General features: G+C 33.9%; 2 protein-coding genes across 3 annotated transcripts in view; both read right to left on the reverse strand.

Moving 5' to 3' along the window:
• The window catches only part of LOC138333767 (uncharacterized), a 30,260-nt gene extending 20,058 nt beyond the window's left edge, over nt 1-10,202 (reverse strand). Inside the window, exons 1-2 of the mRNA XM_069282339.1 lie at nt 10,046-10,202; nt 9,578-9,737 (exon numbers count right to left, since the gene is read on the reverse strand). Of these exons, the coding sequence (XP_069138440.1) occupies nt 9,578-9,706 (129 nt within the window). The 5' untranslated portion in view covers nt 9,707-9,737; nt 10,046-10,202. The remainder of the gene's footprint in view (nt 1-9,577; nt 9,738-10,045) is intronic.
• Nucleotides 10,203-18,334: 8,132 nt separating this feature from the next.
• LOC138333768 (uncharacterized) lies at nt 18,335-24,977 on the reverse strand. Of its 2 annotated transcripts, none has more exons than XM_069282341.1 (2): nt 24,877-24,977; nt 18,335-21,152 (listed from the first exon to the last, which is right to left on the reverse strand). In XM_069282341.1, exon 2 carries the CDS (start codon nt 21,088-21,090, stop codon nt 20,029-20,031), a length of 1,062 nt encoding a protein of 353 aa, XP_069138442.1. In that variant the 5' UTR covers nt 21,091-21,152; nt 24,877-24,977; the 3' UTR covers nt 18,335-20,028. The 2 variants fall into 2 exon arrangements, with proteins under 2 accessions (XP_069138442.1, XP_069138443.1); XM_069282342.1 differs by lacking the exon at nt 24,877-24,977 and adding an exon at nt 21,695-21,764.
• Nucleotide 24,978: the final 1 nt, after the last annotated feature.

Genomic DNA, 24,978 nt, shown 5'->3' on the forward strand with positions numbered 1-24,978 from the left:
GTCTCACATCATATAGCTGAAACCAACTAACTTAAAACCAGTTTAATCAATAAATATAAAATACAATGTGTATACATTTAGTACATATAAAACAGCCCACAACTGCAAAACATAAAAGAGTTTACCCAGTTTTATTTCATTTGATCTTGAATACATCTGAATGATCTGATACATGTGTACTGATTCTCCCTTCGATGAATAACATTTGGCGATGACCTCCTTTCTGTTCGAATGTTTGAGAAAGTGTTAGGCCTAGGCCTATTTACTGTACATAAAGTATACACAGGTTCATTCCACCACTGCTCATGATCACTACAAAAGGCTATAGGTGAAAATGTCAATGACATTGTAAATTTTCAGGTTATATATAGATCACAGGGACTTGGCATTTGCAATTAGAATCCCATTTCATCGTTCACATTAATACACTCACATGCTATTTTTTTTTAAACAAATCGAAAAACATTTTTGGTAAAAAGAACTAGGGATTCAAATCTATTCAGGGTGGATACAAGTGCTTATTAAAAGAATTATGGCGCACTTTGCAGTTTCATATTATGGGTATATATGCTGGATTGTCCCTACCAATTTATACAACAATATTAATTTGCATTTCATTTAACCAGGCAGGTATCCTAGTTTGAAAAATTAAGGAAATTTTGAAAATTCTGTAGTGCAATAAACATCTAATTCTAAGTTATGGTTTTGATCAATATAAATACCTTGATTTTTAATCTCAATAAAAAAGGACTAGAATTAATCTCCCCCCTCACCCCCACCTTATACAGACAGGTAAAGTTGTTCTTTATATAGCTGTATATATGTAGTGAGTGGTGATGGCGGGACAAGATTGATATGTACAAGGTCATTTCACACTACATTACACACAACAATAGCTCGGGCCTGGGAACCGGCCCCATAATCCTCAGTTAAATTGCTGAATTTTCTGTATTTAAAGCACACATAATGTAAAAACCAACAGTATCGTTTTACCTTCACCTGAAGTCAATTCAATGAGTTTCTACAACGAGGAATTAGAATACAAATTGTCTGCACTGATGGTATGATCTTATTGAGCCTGGTTCGGATTTTTTATTATTTGAAAGCAAAACTTTCTAAAGTAAATCTCCCAACTCTTTGGTGAAAAAACAAAAAGCGCAACAATTATCTCCTAATCCTAAGGTCCATGAGAAAAATAATCTCCCCTGTATACATATATGTATGGGGTACAGTGTCATGTTGTGTGTGTCTTTTGGGAGAAATAAAGTGGCAGATTTATAATTCCGAGAGTTAAAAGAGAGTATCGATATATGACTGTAAAATATTCAGGTCATATTTGAGGTGCAATGTCTACTTCTACGTATGTTGTGTTTCTCAGGAAGATGATAATGAGAAAGGAACTGGTCTGTGCTGATGTTGCTTTCAACAGTCCTATAGTAAGACATATTTCATTAATTGCTTTTTAGGTAGTATCAGGAACAAATTTCAACACGACCCTAGCTATAGCCCTTTCAAACTGAGACATTCAGCTATATTAATATAATCTTAAGGCCTGCATATATCACAAAGGTGAATAAGTACAATATGACATGAAATTTAAACTCGTCCCTGTGCTACAAGTTCTTCCATATTCATAACTAATAATTACAAGTTTAAAGGGTCATATTTTAGACAAAATTAAAATTCAATTTAAAAGTTAACTTTAAAGATATAATCAGTGGCTTCTTTACTTTGAAATATTACAAATCTTAATTAGATCTTTGATACATTTTGAATATCATGAAATATAAAATACACTACAGGTTGATTCTCGTAACTCATCACATATGAGTAATCGCATCGTAGATTTTTCACCTGTAATCGAGATTACCTCAATATTTACATTTGTATGTGTGACTCACGACATGATAGCTAATCAATGTCGCCTGCAGGCTTGGTCATTCTAAAGTCTGGTTAGCTAATCAGGGTCACATGAATGATTGCTCATGTAGGACCAGTGTTAAAGTTTTGAAGCTTATAAAAACAATTGTCAGATAAGGTGTATCACCTTATCATTGAATTGTTTATTACAGCCATAATGTAGGCCCAGATTGAAGGAGTCCTGATGAAAGGGTAATCACATGTGTATTGCTGGGAAAACCAATGTGATCTGGCAGGGGTGATCATGACTGGACCAAGTTAATACTTATGACAAACCAGAAAATCAAGCCTGAGTGATATGTCTCAAACGGCATAAAACATGAATTGCCAAATTGCCACTGCTCCATTCCCAATCAATAATATCAAATGAATTTTGGGAAAGTTTAGTTTAATTTTTCTGTCAAAGTATCTAATTTGGAACATGTCGGAATTTCCAAAATGATAAGAGGGCGACATCATGTCAAAACTTATCTAAAGTTAGAAGCATGCATCCTGTTTGGCCATCATCATCAGATATCAATATTTTCAAACCATTCCAAGTAGTAAGAAGATAAATTGAATCGTTAACCTGGTGAAAATTGAATTTTCACATAATATTTTTATTTTAATATTATAATATATCGGGTCCTATTTTACTAGTTGTCAAGATGGACCATGTGTGAATACGTTAATATATATGTACTACACATATATACATACGTGCTGAACTTCTCCGAACTTTACCAGCTTAACGCTGTTGATGTTGAATTGATACTTAATACTGTTATTGTAGTAAACAACCTGATAATGTTGGCTACAAAGGTATTTATTCCGGAATCTATAAATAAAGCCGAAGAGCTGTCACCGACATAAGACGTATGTCACGTGGACCACCATTGATAGATAATAGAGTATGCTTAGATCGTGCTGGGTCTAGCTATTGGCAGAGACTTGTATATGAAACGTCACAGCATTGTTGTTGTTTGCGGTGTTTAAAAACTCACAACAACTTCAGCAGCATCTTCACTTCACAAAGAGACAAGTCACAGCATTGGTGTTGTTTGCGGTGTTTAAAATCTCACAACAATTTAAGCAGCATCTTCACTTCACAAAGAGTTTTGATTCAATACATTTCATGACCACTAGCCCACCACCTTGATCTGTACTATAATAAAATCCACGAATGGCAGTTGCATTGCCAGGCACACAGGTCATAGGTCAATGATTTTTTTCTTGGTACTCTGGATTCTCTCTATCTCTTAAATCTGGTCCTTAAATTAAGCAATGAAAACGCCTGTTAATTGGATGTAAATAAAAATATTTTCTTCAAAAGGAGAGTATAAAGAAAATTGACATTTTTGACAAACAAATATGTATCTGTAACTTCAGTTGAGAAGCTGTTGCTTTGAGTTGACAAAAAGGGCCAAACTGCTTCATGGGACCAGATAACAATGGGTGTGTGTCTGGTTTGGTTTTGTGTCTTTTCACCGCCAGACCCAAACAATGAGTTTGCTTGTTTGATTAGTGTAAGTAAGGTCCTATTAGCAGCCAGGATCATTGAAGGGTACTGCACCATGTTTTTATGGAGAAGGAAAGCCAGAGTACCCTGCAGCCAGTACCTGGCAACTGTAGATTTGAACTCACAACTCAGAGATGGAATAAGGCATGTGGTAATATTTCATGACATCTTCACCACTTTGCCACCTGGCAATGAGCATGGCCACATGCATATATAGGAGAGGGCTAGTTCCCTTCCTATAACAGGGTCTCTGATACAAGTCACTCCATTATTTGAAATAAAGCTAGTATATCTGCATTTAGTCATGTGAAGAAATCTTAAATGATAATGCCAGGTGTTTATTGATTGTAATAACAAAAAGTTTTTCTTACACTGATATGAGCCATAAAAGCAGATTGTGTGCTAGTATGTCTAGTACTTTATAATTAGCCAGTGGTCACTTACGGGCATGCGCTAAAATAGGTATAGTGACAGAAACATGGACCAAAATTAAGCACAGCACAAGTCTATACTTATAATTAGTAGATACTCAGGTAAAGTGTGCATGTCAAAATCTGTTAGATTTAAACCTAAAATCAATGAATAGATACTTCATACCTTGTTTGCAGTTTGTGAAAAGATTATATTGACATATCTATTGTGTTTTTAATTAAACAAACGTCAACAACTGTGAGAATTTACTGCAACATTGAAGAGCATATTATGTTGTCCTGTTAAGGAAACAAGCTATAGGTCCAGGTGACAATAAGGTCTTTTGAGGATATCTGGTTTGCTTTGTTTGTTTTTCTGTGTCCCATATTTAAACACTGTGTGGTCATTTCAGGACAGTCAGATTTTAGAGTTGGAAGAATTATGAAAAAGGGACAATCTCTAACAGAACTACATCAGTGCGATCCCCACCTAGGACTTAAACTTGCAACCGAGAGGTACATTGGCACAAAATACATAAGCCACTTGAAACTCATGTCCATGAAATCTTATTTGAAGAATTATCAATATTCATGAGTAAAAACCCAAAACAGATGAATTAAAAATTTCCACAATTACCTGTACTAACTACATGTAAAAGGATTTCTATTATAGTGTGAAAAATTAATTTGGGAAAATGAACACAGCATCGAAATTGAAAGCATTATCAACAGATGTTGGGATTCATGATCAATATCTTAGTAAATTATGTTATGACATGGAAATATTGATGTCCCTATACACCAGCTGTAATATATACATAGCATTGTGTCCTGATTGTAATGCAAAAACTAACATCAGATTCATGTACCGTGTCATCACGATTTAAACATGGAATTTCTAGTGTATAAAATGTCTACTAGAATTTTGTGTTGGGGAGTGTTGAGGTAACTGTTTGAAGAGAAAGTGCAATCTAAACAGAATCTTATAGAAATGCTATCAACTGTATTAATGCACTGTTGCTGAAAGATTGTATGCATTCATTGATTCATGCTTCAGCTCCTGTCTGATATGGATGCAGTGATTTTTCTCCTTATATAACTGGGGTTGATAAACGACCCCATTCCCAATGCCAAACCCCTAAATTTTTTTCCCAATTACAATGAAAATTTCCCAAATCAAATCTCTGAAAGACAAACAAACCCGAAAATCTCTTCCCTCATTGTTTAATCTAAAACAACCTACTCTGTAGCTGTTGTGATGGTCATCACCTTTTGATAAAATGAAACAATTTACTGTTTTACAATACAAAGTATCTAATCATTTATAATACCATGTTCAGTAATGGGAAACTTTTTTCCAAAACTGTTATTTGTGCGATTAAAAATTCCCAATTTGTTACAAAAACTTTTTTCCTAAAAAAACCCTGAAAAATCACTGGGATGTCTCAAGCTCTGTAAAACACCTATAGCTAGCTGGTCTTTGTCAATTTGAAGACTTTTTCCCAGCACAAAAATTGTACATTTTTATTTACTAATATAAACTGTGCTACGACTGTAAAATAGACTGAGACATTTAACCTATTCATCCCCAAAGTCACATTTAAACTATTCTAAATCAAATATAGACCATTCCATTATGAAGTTTTAGGGAGGAATGATCACGAGTTAAAGGTACCCATGTAATTCCCTCATACTATCTATATAGGTAAAATATCCTACACAAACAAAACGGTGTAGTCCTAGGTTGTTTTTTTTTACACGATACTAAACATGTTCTTTCCTGTGTGTTTACATGTACTATAAATACACACACACACCTGTATATATATATATGTACCTGTGTAAGTATCCCACACATCTCACCTTTACACTTTTTATCCTGTCTTAGCTACACATATCATTACCTATGATGGTATGTACTGATTACTATGTTCCTTGGTATATCCTCATAGCATACTAACATTTACCGTATTCGACCCAATAAGCGCCCATGTCCCTATAACCGCCCTCCCCCTTTTTGAGGCCTCGATTTCAATTGTCCACGCATAAATAAACACCAAAACTACAAAATACTGTCTAGATTTGCAATGATTTCGTCTTATTAGCACCTTTTCATTTTTTGTCAATTTTTTTAAATGCCTTGGGCGCTTATTGGGTCGAATACGGTAGTAGCAATGGGTTCTTTAACAAAAGAAAGAAGAAACAAAATATTTCTCGGTGAACTGAAGTATATTTCTATAATTAATGGTTAAAGTGTCAGATTGTCACCTCGGGATAATACCTCAGAATGTGAAAATATGACATTTTGACCTCTAGTTAAACTTTGTGGTCAACATTTAAAATTATTTTACATTGCACTGCATAATGATGGTGATCTAGGTTTATTTCAACTTTTCAAATACCATCATTATTACATATTTTATCATGAAACTAGAACACTGACACGTCAGAAAGGGCCCCGCTATGTGTCTGACGTGCTTAAGTGGAAAAGTAGTATTTTGACAACGAATTCTTCCGTGTTAGCTATATGTTGCTAATAAATAATTAATGTCAACATTAATTGGGAAACCGATGATGGTACATTATTATAATTCTTTGGAAAAAGTCTTCGAAGTATTTAACATGAATCCTGATTCCAAGCTAACATTACATTAAGAGCATACAATTAACTCAAATACCCCTTTTAAACAAGGTAAACCTCATAGTTTGCTGAAGAAACACATAACAAATGTGAAAGGAAGGGAATAAAGGTCTTGCTCAAATATTTTAATCATGCAAAAGTTATTTTTCCATAAGAGTTGTATCTGCAAATAAACTCTGTGGAATGGTATATCTTTTCTTTGTCTCTGGAAAAACTTATTTTATTTATTATGTCATAACAAATTGTTAATAAGTCCAAAAATGGAAAATGTGTCCACAACCTTTGATGCAGTGACCCCATGATCTTACCTTTGGTCAGTCAAAACTTTGGCGAGTTGACTTCTTGTTTAATTCTGAGCAACTCTGCTTCATTATAGATGTTGTAGCAAAATGTTCATGAGAAAATAATTTTTTTTAAATTTGACCTTGACCTTTGACTTAGTAACCTTGGCCCATGACCTTACCTTTGGACAGTCAACTCCTTGTTTAATTCTGAACAACTTTGCATCATAATGTTATAACAAAATGTTTATCAGTTAAGAGCAACAACATTGTGATTTTTTTAAATGTTAAAATCCAAGATGGCCGATTTTTTAATTTAATTTCAGCCTGAAAAATTACAAAGCAGATCTAGGATGGATGGGGAATCATCATGTAAAATATGGGGAAAATACTTCACTCCCTTCCATCATTAATGTGCAAAAGAAAAAAAACGGACAGACGGCGCGGACGGACGGACAGACAGACAGACAGACAGACAGACAGACAGACGGACGGACAACCTGATTACTATAGGGCACTCGCATCTCGATGCGGGGCCCTAATTAAAAGAAAAGTTCTCATTTTTAATGACAATAAAATAAGTGAACTGTCAATCATCGAACATTGAGTGACATCAACGTTGTACTACATGTATACCTTTTTAAATCACACAATAATTGCTTTTATATCCAAGATTTGTGCACTTTAACGTCTGACCAAAGGGTTATGTATATATACCAAGGACAATATCTCCCAGATCAATGAACTGGTAACAGAGTTCATGACCCCAATTTGTCTGGGTATACACACTTATCTGAGATGATTACCAGTAGTATGAACATAGCCATTAATACCTATAGCTACTGGACACTAAACTCTATACAGAAGATGCATAATGTATGTGGTTTGTTGTTATATACCAGAATATAAATGCAACAGAAAATAATTTAAAGTTTTCAAATGAAGCAAATCAATCAATTTTCTTATTGAAGAATTTCTATGATATAAGATTGGAAGTCCTTCTGTTTGCATTTAATTATTTGTTGATAGGAAAGGCAGAGGAGAGAGGTGAGGTGTGGAGGGGTGGAATGGGGGTGTCCAGCAATTTTTGTGGGATTTTTTTTAAAGCCAATCCAGTCCAAAAGACTAATTATAAATTTTGATGAGTTCCAATTACTAAGAAATATATAGAAAATTCTCAAAATTTTGGTGAGTCCCACAGAAAAATTATGAGTTCCGGACTCGTCTGCGAGTCCTGTAAATCAATGGGGATCATCAACCCAACTGAAATGATGATAACATTTAATCTTCAAGTGTTCTTGCATTGTTTATTGCTACATAGAAAGGATATTTCAGATGAGAGAAAAAATTTTCAATTTAGGTTTGCTTTGTTTTGCATTGTACAATAAAGAATGGAATGGGAAAAGTACAATTTACAGTTGATAAGTCCCATTTTCCAGTGAAAATGATGCCACAAAAATTACATCAAAAGATGACTTCACAATCACAGGAAGGTGAGACTAATCGACGGTAAATTGTACCTTACACATGTTGTTTTAGGATCTCGAAACCGTCTTATTCTAAGGGGCCCAAATGGCCTGTTTAACACATTTAGACCTGTGTATAAAGACCATTATTCTTTATCCTTTGGTCTGCAGATAAGTTCGGGTCATGTTTAGGTGATGAAAAAACATATAGTATGCATACATACAGCTGTTTTGGAGAAAGACCACTTGCATGGACCAATGTTCAGTACATGCCTGCTAGTGCTAAAATAATGCCAGACACCTTAACCACATGCTCGACCACAGTGTCCCTTAGATTAGGCATAGCCCAAACCAGTTGAGGTTCTAGCAATGGTAAAATGTAAACACGATCCTTATCATAATTGGCTCAGGTTGTCCAAGGCCAGAATCGGAGGCCATGATTTCCTTCCTTATTTGTGTGACCGTTGATAAATACAAACGTTTGTCAGGTGTCAGGGTGAATAGCATTAACACACTGACATCATATTTACCTGTGTATAATTGTGACAAGACTTTCAAACAGAGCCACTGAGCTGGTCGTTTATCATAAAAGTGACATGTGAAAAAATTTTCACTTGTACATATCAAGCATACCCAAATTGGTCGGCTTCTAAATATAAAAACCATTTTGGTTACAACTAAAAAAAAAACATTTGTTGCTAGTTTCACGATACAGAGAGATTCATTTGTGTAGAAAGAGCATCTTCTTATTGAGATCAATTCTCATTCTCAATGTCAGCTTTTAATCATTGCAGTAACAATATTCAGTCAAAAACTAAGAGAACTTATAAAATAGGGAAGCTACATGAAATTTAAACTGAAAAAATATAATATGTTGCAAACTACATTTATCCCAAAAGTTTACATGTGCACCAACAATAAACATATACTTGACCTATTATTTACATACAGGTTTTGTAAAATTCAGGGCCATCTCTAACACATACAATTTATGACACACCTGTAAATACTGAACATATGCTGAGATAAAGCTATGCTTTTGGACCATAAAGCTATATACCTGGCCTGAGGACTTCTTATTTTGACAGGTGACATGATAACCCACCTATGAGAAGGCATACCTGTATGTCACGTCCATTTCAAATCCTAACGGCACAAATCTAAAAATCTTTTTTTTAAAGAATATCCTGATAATAAGGCAAAATTGTATCAAAACATCAACTTTGTTTTGATTCTATAATTTATTTTGTGTGCTAACATTCTTCAAATTACTGACACATATTTGAAATATTTTCCCATTGGCTTGACCTATAATTGGATACCTGTAATTAGTGTAATGTTTTAATTAATTAAATACGTACATCAACATCTGTTTCGAATAATTTTCCATCCAGAAGTTTAACTCTGCATATGACACTTCGGGCAGATCGCACTTGGGCAATCTTTCTAGAAGTATGTGGTGCTCCCGGATCCTGATCTTCCCTCTCCATGTTTAATTTTAGAATGTACCTCCGTGTTTACCTGTAGTGTGCACGTGAAAATAGCAAATATTTCGATTTCATCAAACAAAATTCCAATTCACGAACATACAGCATTGATATAACTCTTACTTTTGTTCAAACCATTTTCAAAACTTGCTTTAAAACTACCCAGATAGATTGTTTACGTGTATGTTTTTTTGCATTTTGCATTCGCTTCCTTATTCGCCGGTGAGAACGAACAGGTATATTCAGGTATGGCGTTATACAGGTAAATTTACCATATTTCAAATTCTTTATAACTTTGAACTTTATGTAGAAAGGTGTGCATTATAAAAAAACAATACGTACCTTGTTTGATATATAGTTAATTTTGTAATCATTGCGTCCTACATGATAATCCAAGATGGTCCCAGCCCAACGCTTACTAAACACAGCGCCACCTGGATGACGTCACTGACCAGGTATGTCGCTTCACACAGGTAAGTCGAAAGGTGTGCGGCAAAATTCATCAAATTGAGAGGACTGGGATTTTTCTGTCGTAATAATTAGGAGTTAATCGTCCGATAAACAGGTCGTGACAGAAGCATTAAAGGACGTCAGAATAATAGAAACATCACACAAACAAATAATTTACTGACAATTAAATAGATTAAATATGTCGACATACCGACTTGCTTTTGTGGCTGTAGCTTGAGGTACAGAATATCTATACAGTATGTGAAATTCAAATAAAACAAACATACTAACATTACAAAGTAACATATTTTTTTTATTTTAAACCAAGAATTTATAAGTTCACATACGTCCTTGTTTAAACTTTAATCATAATTGAAACCACATGTAAATGCATTTTTTTTTAAATTATTTATTTCAAATTATTTTTGTTTTTATTAAAAAAATGATTGATCAAAACTTTCAACATTTTATCACTATCATACCAAAATAAATGACAGAAAACGTCCCTAACTTAATATGGCAAGCCTAAGCTATCTGGTTTTAAATACAGTTAGGTCTTAAAACGAGTGACAGAGTTGTCCCCCTTGTTTGTGCCTTATTCGGTGTCTTTTTCGCTAATATAAAGAAAATAAAAACATACAGTGATGTAAAACTCTACATGCATGTACTTTATGCGTAAATGAATTACTGCACAAAGTTTCGTCGAATTTAATAAATGTTTTACATGTGAAAATTAGATTCCGATCCTGCTCGATTGCGCAGTAGGACTACAATGCGCATATTTATCTCTATAAGAGTTACTTCCCCTATGCCACAAATATGTCTTTAATCACGATCTAGCTAACAACCGAGGCCTTTTTTCTTTTGTTTTGTATTTTTATTTTGTTCTAATCATAACTATAAATTATTTTTTAAATAAAGGCGTACTTCAATTCCCTTAAGAAATGAATGAGTATAAAAGGATGCAATATCTTAAAATTCACCGATTACATAAAATATGATTTCATGTGTGCAGGTAAATCAGATTCATGCTTCAAATTCCTAAATAAACAGGGAGGCCAATATTCATAATCATGCATTTTGTCTCCAAATTTCTATTGACTTACACTTTCCATCAGTCTTTTTGACATCATCATCAGCTACTTATTCTGATGCAGAGAAGTCTAGATCTACCACAACAATGTTAAGAGGTTAACAAGATGAGACATTATACTGCATATCCAGAACTGCAATTAGGTAGAATATGGCCTAAAACATGTATAGGACTGCATTGTACAAAGAAGTCAAGTTTTCAACCTTCTACCACTTGCTCCATACTTCTGTGCCATGCATAATCAAATGTCAAGGTTCATGTGGCTGTTTTTGCTACATTCTGTACTTTGATTGTTCATGTAAAGGTACACCAGCTTCAGGAAACTCATTAACACAACAGATATGTTCTAATTAAATAAAATAGCTGTATTCAAGTCAATTAAAACCAGATCATATTCGGTACTTGGTGACAAAATTCCAACATTTTGCAGTTGCTCCAGTCAAAAACCAAAGAGAGACAGAAGCATTATGAAATATTTTAACAGAATTTTAATGCTTTAAGTAAACTGATGGTACACTGTATTTACAACAGAAATCAGCAGCAGGAATATTGTCAAGATTATCATTACATACATAGTACATATATCTTGCACATATTTATCCAGGCATCCTCAATTTCCAGGGGTTACAATCACTTACAATCTCTAAACCCCTTGACTATGTCGTAGAAAAACTGAAGACTCTGTATACGACATCGGGCAAGCAGGTTGTTTGGTCCTTTGATGCACATCAAAAGAATCGAATAATGGTAAATTGAATGGCTATGAAGTAAAGGGTCACTTTTCAAAAGTCTCAGCAGGCCTGTGATTGGTCAGTTTTTTTTCTCCTGAACAGCCCTTCAGTTTTGCTTTGACATAGTGCATGGGTTGTAACCCCTGCAAATTGAAGATACCAAGACTGAAGAAAAAATAATTATGACAGCAATTATGTGATGAAAATTAGACTTTAATTTCCGACCCACTATCCTGTAAAGAGTCAGCAAGATATGTTTTCACTTAACATGTATGATGGGATGTTACCAAAGATGCATAATACAACTACATGAAGCCTGCATACTATATAGACAAGAAATTTAACAGAAATGATAATTTAGCAGAGAACATTGTGGTTGCAAAAGTTCATCTACAAAATAATTATAAGTTACAGACAGATCATATGAATTTTCACAGCCATGTTACGAAATATTGACCCATTAACATAAAATTACCTTGTAATGGAAATTCTTCATTGAATTCAGGAATAATTCATGAAAATAAAAAACAAAAACCAGTTTTACAGTAATATCAAAATGATAATAGGACATTAGAAAAAGATTCCCTGGTAAAGTTTCTTATGTGTTACTTTTATGGGTGTAAAATTTTTGTCTATACATTTACAAATCTAGTCATTAAATATATTCATACAATCACATGTCATTTTAGTTTTCAGTTGGCTACAACAAAATACTTGAGAAATACTGACCTTGAAAATACAAACATGAACTTATTTCTTTCACTACACACTGAATACTTATGGATTATACAATCACTTACCTGTATTTTTTTTCCATTTTAAAATTGCTGTTCAAAATAACCATAAAAACAGCTAAATAGGGGCCATGAAATCTGCAGGTAAAGTTCAAGGTCATAGTTCACCATAAACAATGATGTAATTTTGGCAACAGAACCGCCAAATACAATGTATGGTTAAAGTGAATAGTCGGGCAAAGAAAACCAGACTAAATGCGTTCATTGGCCTTCCAAATGTTCTCACATATTAATACGACGGCCAAGTTCTGCTTACGTTTCCCAGTTCTGACCATTAAAGTAAAGGAAAGTTGAAAGCATTGAAAGCTAGGCTGCATGTAAATGTAACCACGGACATAGTCAGCCGGGAGGACGTTTTAGGATTCCTATACTTTAAATTAATTTCTTCGTAAGCAGACAGATTTTAGTGAGAGATTTTATTTTTCTATTTCATAAGAAATTATACTGGATACATTCACACCATTTTTACCGACTTTAGCCATCCTTGCCCGACTGTTCACTTTGATAATATTTATATAAACTGTAAATAATTCCTTATAAGCAATTTAACTGATTTTGGCATATATACAAGTGTATACCGGGGGTAATGTGAATTCAACATTTTTACACCATATCCAACCATCTTTTCATTAGAAATGATTAATGATTATTCATTAAAAGTATACAAAGCTGAAGGAATAATGAAATGTAACATTTACTGGAATTGTAGAAATAGTAAATTCTGTTTTTGCATAATACACATTTATTTCCCTTTGCAATAGGTATCAATTTATTATGACATCAATTACTTTCATCGTTGGTTATATATGTTAAAGATGCTCCACCGCCGACAGAGCATAAATGATGTTCATTATTTGAACAGTAATTGGTGTTTAATCGTGTATATATATGTCTAATTAACACAAAAAATGATATAAAATAATTTATTTTGCCTTTGGTGCATGCGCAATCAGTACTTCATTCCATATAGGATATAGTGGCACGGAATTTTTTCGGGATGCAATTAATTATTTTTTATATTTTGAACTTGAAGTAAAATTAGAAGCTCAAACCTTTGAATGGTGGTAATGGTGTAAAGTAAGTAACTTTTGTAACTGAAGAAAAATACTAAATAGTCTGCTCCTGTTTTTAATAGTGAAAAAATACCATTTGTCAACGGTGCATGAAGCATCTTTAATCAACCTATGGTACAGAGTATAGTATAGTATAGACACTGTGGTACAAGTATCCGAGGGTGCATTACTTGGTGGGCAAATTGTGTCGTTTTCTCTGAAAAAATGGTACAAGGACCTGGCACAAATCTTTTTCACCAACTGTATACATATTATATAATATAGATACTATTATATATAAATATATGTATACGATGGGTTAATAAATTTGTGTCAGGTTCCTGTGGTAACAATAAATATCTATCCACAAGGGCAGATAACTCGGTACTATATAAATACAGATTAGCCTTTGGAGCAATGATCTATATTTCTTTACTGGCACTGTAATCTATTTCTAGTTATGCTGGGTAGGAGAATGTCTTTTTTAAGTAATGCTTCACTGGCGCTGTAGTCTAGAATTGGTTCCGTTGGGTACATAGTCATAGACCCTTGAGTGATCACACATTACTATGCTACACTTCGTGTAGTGTGGTGTGATCACCCATGGGTTTCCTACGATGTGTTTGGTATGGGTATGAGATTTAGTGAAATAATATAACAGACAATAATATTTACAGACCAAGCAAATGCCTTCTAGTTATAGAGTCTAACTTGCCAAACTTGGGGCATCATGATTGAGTTACGATATAAGAAAAATATGTAAATTAGACAAGGAATACTGCAGTATAGTCTAGGGTTAACACCTCTATACAGTGCACCAGGGGATAGTCTAAAACAAAATAAATGATCTTTGAACTTTTTGAGAACAGCAATTTGGGACATTTTACCAGAAGATATATGAAATTTCAGTATCTCATATTAATCTGTTTAAAAATTAACCTTAGAAACCTGGAAGTGACCAAAAAATTTATTTTGACATAAGGCCAAATATCCAACCTTGAATAAACTGTTTGCTTGAAACTTAATATACAAGTACATATGATATATATATGTACTGTGTCATATATCATAAATATTGGCTGGTAATAATAAATGATGAGAAAATTAAATCAGAATGTAAAATGGCCACTAAGGCATCTGACTTGGTAATCTGAAGTGTTAAAGTTCAACAAACGTAAAGGGTAAAATTGAAGAAAAGTGATCAATATTTTATTCACAAGATTGAGAAATGTTCATCAGAAATTAAAATTATTTTTTTTTTGAAAACAATAACTTGAAATGTTTATAAAAGGACGGAAATTCAATAGATTCTACAATCAAACCTTGTGGATAAGGCCATGGTAAATTTTCTTTTAAATTATTCAAGTTTAGTAGAAAATATATATCATGAAAAACCGATGAGAGAAAGATTTAATCAATAAGCCAACTATGCCAGTAGTTTGGGAGAGGGCTAATATAGGCAGTGCCTGTTGTCCAATTCCCTTTGTATCTTATAATACAATGAAATATTCTGAAAAGAAAAAAAATAATTTGGTGTGGAGTAAATGAGGTAAATTGTCATGGAAATAAAAGTAAAGTTTCCTGAGATTTTTCAGAAAAGGACAAGAAATAGAATGAAGAAAATGATGTTTTGAACTTTGAGCATTTTAAATGAAAAGCTAAATCTACAGACACTTCTTAGACAGTAATATATATTCAAACCAGAAGCACATACAATATTGAAGACTTTTAGTATTTTACAACATTAAAACCTATTTTGTGGGGTACTACAGAAGCACAGCGAGATCGTAACAAAGAAAATAAGTATACCCAATTGTCCGACTATCTAATCCGCTAAACAGTGTATTAGTACATGTGACATATTAACGTTTCAAAAATGGTGTAAAATTGGTTGAATGTTTTAGTAAAAAAATGTGTAGTAACACTTTAGTTATTATCTTCGACCGATTGACTACGTACCTCAAAATGCAATATTGTTCACAACTATGAAATATTGTCAAGTGAGTGCAGTGTTTTATTTTCCAAGACATGTTTGGAATAGGGGAACCTATGTTCAGAAACAATTTTTGAAAAAAAATATTTCGTTAATATATATGAATTGTTTTTAAATTGTCATGTGAGAGGCTGCCTGATCCCTATCACTTTCTGAGAAATAGCGATAACAAATTTTAAGTATCAAAATCCAAGATGGCTGCCTGGCGGCCATCTTGTTGACCAATCGGTCCAAAAAGCAATATGGCACACCTAGGGCCCTAGGGGAACTACATATGAAATTTGAGAAAGATCCCTTTGAGAAATAGCGATAACAAACTTAAAGTATCTGATGGCTGCCTGGCGGAGCACAACTAGGGCCCTAGGGGAACCTACATATGAAATGTGAGACTGATCCCTTCAGCCCACTTTCTGAGAAAATAGCGATAAATTATGGCATTAATCAGTGTGGCTAAAATTGTGTAACCGCGTGACCTCCATCCGGCAATGTGAGCCAATGTCACAGATGTTCACTGGTATGTGAGCAAATGTCACAGATGTTCAACGTAGTTCAGTCCCGCAGCGTAACAAAGAATTTTACCAGTTACGCAGAAATAGAGATTTACAGCAGTAGAAAAATATCTGTTCTTTCCAATAGCTTTGAACTTATTTGAAAAATTCTCTAGTATAAAACATTTCTTCTTTAGTGACCATCATGATTTTTAGTTTCTATATTCAGTTAGTTTATCTGCTAAAAATACAATATTTAGGAGATCTGAGAGTCTCCACAAATTGATAAATATATATTATGATAATAGAACACTATATGTGGGACAGGATTAAGATTCAATGCTAATGGGTTATATCAATTTAAAGCTGTCACATTATATTCAAGAAACACATACTATCATCAATCGCATAGATATCAATAAAAAAGAATAGAAACGGTCAATATACTTACCGTGTTCGACCCAATAAGCGCCCATGTCCATATAAGCGCCCCTCCCCCTTTTTGAGGCCTCAATTTCAATTGCCCAGGCACAAATAAGGACCAAAATTACATAAAACGGTATAGAATTGCAATAATTTGGACTTATTAGCACCTTTTCATTTTTATCAGTTTTTTAAGCGCCCTGGGCGCTTATTGGGTCGAATACGGTATTCCAGCTTTGCATATTACAGGGTTACCTCCCCTTGCAGATAGGTATTAATTGTGACATCATTATTCAAAAGCAAAATTCTCATAGTTTTCTCTGAAAAGTATGACGTTATGCTCGCAAACATATGACATGACAATCAATACCTCCCCACAAGGAAAGATAACTCTGTAATATGCAAATACAGAATATCCCATCAAGAAACACAGGATATTAGTGAACAACTTAAACAACATACATTATATGGCACAAACATGGATCATAAAATATGTTATAATAAAATATTATAATAAATACATGTAATTAATATGACATAGTTTTACATCTTTATATTGTTCACATTTTAGCAAATTTAAAGTGTTGTTGTTATCCAAGTAAATGAATCTAAAACAATATTACCTGGTATCTGCTATATGTCCATGTATAATTTTAAGATTGTCTTTGTGATTTTGACAATTAGTTAAAGTCTATATTACAAGTTTACACTTAGCATTGTTAAGTTGTTGATTCATTGTCCTATTAACATCCAGGGTCATTTAAGGATGTGCCAAAAGTCTCCTCATCCATACTGGTCAGGAGGTTGAGGTAAGCCATATTACCCAGAGAAAAGCCATCAGAAGTGGCATCAGAAATTAGAAGTGGCAATCTAAATATTTTTCTGTATTTTATATTAAACATATATGACAATGCATTTAGGGGCAGCAATGGCCGAGTGGTTAACTAAGATGTCTCAACATATCACAACAAGCCCTCCATCTCTGGGTCATGAGTTCGAATCCCATGTGGGGCAGATGTCTGATATGGACAGCTGGTTTTTCTCTGTGTACTCCAGCTTTCCTCCATCAACAAAACCCGACACAACCTAATAACTGTGGCTGTAAATAAGACATAAAACTAAACAAACCAAACAATACATTTTTAACAAATCTGATTTTACTTATACAATGTATCCCAGTAGGAATATTACTCAATTACTACACAAAGTAATTTCAGTATGAAAAAAATACAATAATAACATAATATAATACAGCTTGTATGAAGTATGAACATGTACTGTAATTTGCTGGTATTCATACAGCTGTAAGATAAATATATGACGGATTGTGTATCTGTCATCCTGAGGTTTTTTTTTATATTTTAAAAAATTAAGGCAATCATGGAATGGAGAACATGGCCAATTTTTCAAGCATTGTCTATAACATTTTGTGAACAGTTACATGCAATACTTTATCTCTTTTGTTTACATGCATCTTATACCTCTACAAAGATCGGAGTATGTATTATTTAATGTGATTGAAATCATCATTCCATGGCTCTGCGAGCCTTGCTGGTTACCACTGATATCTGGCATAGTACTTGAACAAAGTATGAAGCCATGAACAGTTAATTTTAACCAAATTTAATAAAATTTTGAAAATTAAACTTTCGTACAACTGTACATTTGTATATCATGCTAACAAACAAGCTCAAAGCACTATTCATGTACTTAATCATTATAGCTGACCACCTATTTTAATTTAAACATCTTTTGCACTAATCAATTCGAGCTAATATTTGACTGAGCTATCAATTTGTATACACGATACATCTAATATACTTGTAAATATGAATACCGTAGTAAATGGAGTGAATTACAGATCGCATTAGTTATTCCATACTCCCTCGAGCTCAGAGAAGCTAAAATTTGAGTGCACTAATACAGTACACAAATACAGTATGTTATAGCAATGTAAAATCTCAAAATGCAACAATGTACATGACAAAATTGAAATAAAATAAGACACCATTTTTTTGTTGTCAATTATTAATTCATAATGATAACCCATTCACCCTGTGAATACATTCGAACTCTTCTAACTACAATGATAGAACAGTCCATTTTGTAATGAAAGGGTTGAATGAGTTAACATAATTCTATATTTGGTTACTTGTACCATTTTATATCAATTTCAATATTGATCAAATTCAAATCATATTGCTACGTATACATGCCTTAAAAGTGTGAACACCTCTCAAAAGCAAAGGGAGATCATTCAAATGATCATAATTTGATTTTCATTTACCAAGGTAAATAAATGTCTTAATTCTAAAAATGACATATTCTTATTGCTTAAATATTATAGAAAATTTAAATCTCTAAGAACTGAACAGATACAAGAGGATCAACATTCATTGTTGATCATTGTATTATTTGTTCAAACATTATTTTAGATACATACTTTGACTTCTATCATTAGTATAAACATATAGCTTTTGTGACACTAGCAGATGTATGCAGTTTTAGCATTTTCAAACTTTTATGAAAATAAACACAATAAAAGTACATGTACCTTCATTTTCTGATTATTCATATTCCAATATATCAGTTATCTCCCCTACTTCTCCTTCATCAATCAGTTACCTCCCTTAGTTTGATGGTCCTTAAATAAGTCTGACAGCCTGATCAACTTCAAATTACCAATGACAGATATCAATGTCCTTAAACTGACTCATAAAACAGTTCATAAAATGCCCTATAAAATTAATGCTTAATAATTACATATAATATATGTGCCATTAAATCTCACTGTACAGTTTGTCATACAATATAGATATACTCATTCTAAATCTACAATACTGATTATGTAGCAAGCACTTTTTTGTCAAAAATTAAATGCTTATAGTATAAATTCCTATAGCAATTACAAAATTACACTAAGAAATAGTACAAACTTTCATTTTAAATGCTGCGTTTTGGCTGCAGTACAATGCTATCACATCATCCACATCTAGTAAGATTACTGTATACATTGTAGTTGCTTTCATTCGCGAGGAATCAAATTTCGCTGTATTTCCAGTCAAGTTAATTTCCACAAAATAAAATTCTCCCGAATAAAATGGAAAGAATGATAAGTAAGGTGATTTGGCAGCTTGTTATTATAATATATAAAGCTATTTAAAAGCTATTGAAAAATGCAGAATATTTGTCCCTGTAAATTTGTATCAAAGTGGATATCATGAAATTTTCTCCTCACAAAATGAAACAACTATGCTATAAATTTTTGTACTGAATGGAATTCTTCAGTTGAGGAGTTGAATTACAGAAATATTTCTTTCATTGGAATCCTACTGTTCAGGATCTCGTCAATATCCTTAAGAATGAGGTACAACTTCAGCGACTCTGGTAGCTGGAACGGCAGACTGCTGATTGCTACGGAGATATCGGTCGAGAGACATGTTCGAAATGTCTTACGTGCCAGATGTCCCAGAGACAGAGGTTGGGTGAGCTGTCGACTACACCAGCTTCCGACAGCGGGGTTCACCTGATGTATATGCGACACCTGTTGTTGGGACCAACTCCATCCCGCCGCAGTGGCGTACAGAATCAACTTCTGCAGGACACTGTTCTTGTTTTCTTTGGAGTCCCAGTAGGACTCGAGATAGTACATAAAGGAATTTACAACATATTCCAGATCTGTTGGCAGCCCATAGCGGACTAATTTGACACTAAAATCTGAAGCGTTCATCAACAGAGGATCTATACTGTCAAGATAAATAGGTTGGTGTCTATGTAATTTCTGGAGAAGAAGTTCGTGAAATTTGAATGACTTTGAACAATCAATGGCAGCTTGTATAAGTCTGTACAGAAATAGTTCATCACTGTATTTCAGTGCGGTTCGTATGACGTACATCATAGCGTCCTTACAGACTGGTTCTGAGTTGGCCTCCATAAGGCACTTGATGATCTGCCATGCCATCGTGTGGCGCGGCTCCAAACGATTATCAAAGGCAGTTACAATAGCAAGGTCTAATGCTGAACAGTTGTTTACATTCAAACAATTCTTCTTGCACAGTGTCTGGGCAAGCAAGATACGCACAAGCTGCAAATGCGTGAGTTTGACTGAAAGAATTAATGCTGTTTCTCCTTTCTCATTCAGGGGCGTATTGATGTTTGCACCGCAGTTGATCAGTTGATCAAGACATTCTCCATCGTTGTTGACAACAGCATTTTCCAGTTCCCGCCATGTGGCATTATCAACATCACCCTCGTCCTCGGACCCACTGCTTGGGAGGGGAACATCTGGGTCGATGTTACGATTGATACCTGGCATGCAACTTGTGGGCCAAAGGTGATGACCTTTCACGTTCTGGTTACCCATACTGCGATGTCATTGTGTCTAAGTCATCAGGATGTTTATCCAAGATCCAGAAAATTCATCATCTGAAATCATATAAAAGTAGGATTTTATTACTGATAAGATGTATCTACATATGTGATGTATACTGTATATCATCAATTAATTAATGCTTGTGGTAACTTTGTATCCTTCAAAGCATTTGGGGAATAGTTCTTGACCAATAGAACGTATATAACAATTATAGCACTGTATAGTAATTATTTATATTTCATTGACTGTGGCCAAGTGGATAAAAGGTCCCAACACATTGCCACAATTTAAGGCCTCCATGTAGATGTTGCGAGTTCAAATCCCACATGGAGCACCTATAGCTAGTTGTACTGACAGCTGGTCGGTGGGTTTTTTACAGGCACTCTAGATAATGTTTCATCCTAAACCTAGCATATCCTAAATGTCCTTAGCTGTTTACAAAAATATAAGTATACCAAACAAATTGGATTCATGATTTTAACAGCAACTCCATGTGAAAACAACGAAAGTTTCTACATTAATATTTCATGGAATAAATATATATATATTATATATGATAGAACACATCATCAGTTTTCATCACATGCCTCATTACTTCAAAATTTTCACAATCAGTATATAAACCAACATAAGAAACAGTACAGCCGGCCCATGTCTGATGTAACATCACACTTATAAAAGATACCCACTTACTGCTAGTCATCCTAGCTCGGATTCTTTAAAACTTATGTATGATATTTGACACATATACTGTAATTGACCTATATAGCACACACACACACACCAGGAGGCTTCAATCAAGAGGCCCAAAAGAACTCTGAAGGTATTTTTTCAAATATAGATTAAAGGTACATGTACAAGTTTAATAAAGATAATCAAATGCTACCAAGTTCCATTGAAATCACTCAAGTAGTTTCGGAAAAGAAGTTGGTAAATTGTTTCGTAACAAAGGAACATATAAGTCTCATAAATTTGGCAAAATTTTGCTCATGTTCATAAAGGTTATGCACATCTACAACATGTATAAGGATTATTGCCCCCAAGTTTCCTTGAAATCCATCCAGTAGTTTTTAGGAAAAGTTGCCAGTCGGCGGATATCATTTAGTCAAAGGGCTTAACTCAGAAAAAGGTGGAAGTATTTTGTTCCAATATAGACTTCACACATTTACACTGTAAAAACTAAATAATTTTACTAATACACTCTATATTATGATATACCTAATTATTCTACCAAATATTTATAATAAGCACCCCATCCCAATAAGTAAAACATATCCTTTTTAAGGCCTCATTTTCACTGACTTTGAATTATATTAAAATGCTGACTGAAACTATGAAACCCACAATGGTTTTTTTTATTTGATTTCTTTTGCAAATTGATGAATGGCTTACTTTTTGCAATAATTTCATAAAGGGCTACCTGTAATCCAAATATGGGTCTATTAAGCACTCCCTTATTTTTTTCAAATTTTTAAGCACCCTGGGTGCTTATCCCTTTCACCACTGTAGGCCATAATGGACCCATCCAGATCAATGGATGGTAGAGTCTACTAAAGTTATATAGGGGTGAAAGAGTTATTGGTTGAATACCCTAATAAGCACCACTCTGTGATGACTAATTCACACATTACTAAATATAGACAACTCTTATAACACAATGGCTTGCTTTGTAGTAGCCATTTCCTATCCACTATCATTGGGGACTTTGATTCAGGACCACATCTTATATATATACACATAATATGGTTACACATTGTACTTGTGTGATAACTTATTGATTAGTATATTTTTGTATGACAGCTTTAAGATAATTATGACTTAAGGCAATGCCTTAAATGCACAGCCAGATGTTTCAGTAACTATTAATTATACAATGTTAAAAATGCAATTTATGGAAATAATGGAGCCAATTTTCTGTTTATTTTTTATTCATATATTCACACTCTATCCTTGTCCCAAAACCGCATTTGAGAATGAAACTCCCATTAAAAAAATGAAGAATTTTTATTTCCGTAACAGATCATCTGATTATATTGGAAGGTGGTCTAAATCATTTGAGTAGTTTTAAGTACAAAATTTATTAAAAGGCCAGATGATTGTTTCCTTATGGTAGGCCTACGTAATACACATCTTTACACTCAGACACATGAAATAAGTGACAGCACCAAGCCAAGGTTGAACTGTTCATACCTCCTTTGTTTACTTAATTATCAAGCCAGCCCCCCTACTCTGTCTGGTATGCATTTTGAAGCCGCCAAGGCAACCCCAATCGACTATAAAAAATTCAGAAATCGGAAGAAAAAAAATTAAGAAGATGTTTTGCAGAAAATGGAATATTTGGGTATTAAAACGGTAGGCGGAACATCAGCCTCAAAAGCGGTAGACTTCCGCCTGAATTGGTAGGGTTAACATGTCTTTGTGACCGACCAGCAGGTGATCTCTATATATATCCCACACATCCAATTACAGCAACAAAGTGTCAAACCGATCATCTAGCCAGTTGAATTTATAATCAGAATTTTTTTTTAGGCTTTGATAAACATTTGAATTATAAATGTACTTTTACGAACCGAAAGCCCCTAGATGTGAAGAATTGCCTCAGGTTGGCCCATGGAGTGGTGGTAGGGGTGGGGCCAATAGGTAATCAATTCATGCACATAGACATTTGAGCTGTATAGTACTGGTCAAAGGATATGTGACCCAGCCAATAGATTGTAATTTAAGTTAAGTTTAAGTTAAGTTTAAGTTTAAGTTAAGTTAAGTTAAGTTTATTTTCCAGTACAGGATTGAGGTCCTCTACACTGGACTCATAATCATACAATAAATACATACATGATACAGTATATAATGTACATGTAGCATTGCAGGTAATAATCTATAAAGTTTCGTTAGTTAAGTTTTTAAGAAATGTTCGATTTCCATGTTGATAATTTCAAGGTGTTCATGTTTATATTGTTAACACAGTTCATAATGACAACTCTGCTCTATAATTATAGAGTAGGTAATGGAGGCAGATCGATAAGAATATATCTAGGCATGAGTTTAGAGATTTAAAATCTTTCAGACTATATACTCAATGTACAAATAGTAAAACATGTTTATCAGTATCCATGGTTACAAACTTACTGTATTTCAATAGTCGTACTTTTAGCAGAAACATATATACATTAATTATTTATCACCCAGATTTTTTTTATAGCAAGTGGTTTATTTTCGATAAATTTCTTTACCGAGATGAGCCGCATTATTCCGATTTTGTTTTTTCAAAACAAACTTATCCTGAAATCTAAATATGACGAAATCACAGTGAGAGGCCGCCTTTAGATACAACATAAACAACAGTGTTAACCTTTCTGACAGTTAAAAGAAAATCGCGAAAAAACGTCAGGTGTGCGAAATTACCCTCACTCTAGCTACTGTACAGTAATTAAAGTTCCTATGGAGTATAACAGCATAAAGCAGCCTTTCAGCTTTCAGGGAGTTGGTTTCTGACTTATTCAAACAATGACGAAAATGTTATGTTTTATATCAATGGTAGCCACTACTGCATTAGTCGCATTGTTAGGAAACTATGATTTAACAGGCCTCAATCTGTCAATATCTGTCGATCCGGAGGATTATGGCCGAAACAACTCGGGCTTTAATTCGATGGCTAAAACTGTCCACAAGCTAATATAAAGATGCTTGGAGTTGGTATTATTTTTTACGGTTGAATTTATAAATTAGCGATAATCTTAAAGCCATAGGCCTACTGGAAAAGTTCACTTTCCACAATACCTGTTCTGCTTTTTTGGCTGCAATCTGTTGACAGGAAAACGGAGTTTTGTGGTGACTCGGTGTCTAAAATACGCTTACATGAAGCACGCCTGTGATCAAACG

This window comes from Argopecten irradians, chromosome 10, assembly GCF_041381155.1.
Source record: "Argopecten irradians isolate NY chromosome 10, Ai_NY, whole genome shotgun sequence".
Taxonomy (NCBI): Eukaryota; Metazoa; Mollusca; class Bivalvia; order Pectinida; family Pectinidae; genus Argopecten; species Argopecten irradians.

What these genes read in the sequence shown, in the direction of transcription:
- LOC138333768 (XM_069282341.1), bottom strand. Translation starts at nt 21,090, where the DNA reads ATGGGTAACCAGAACGTGAAAGGTCATCACCTTTGGCCCACAAGTTGC.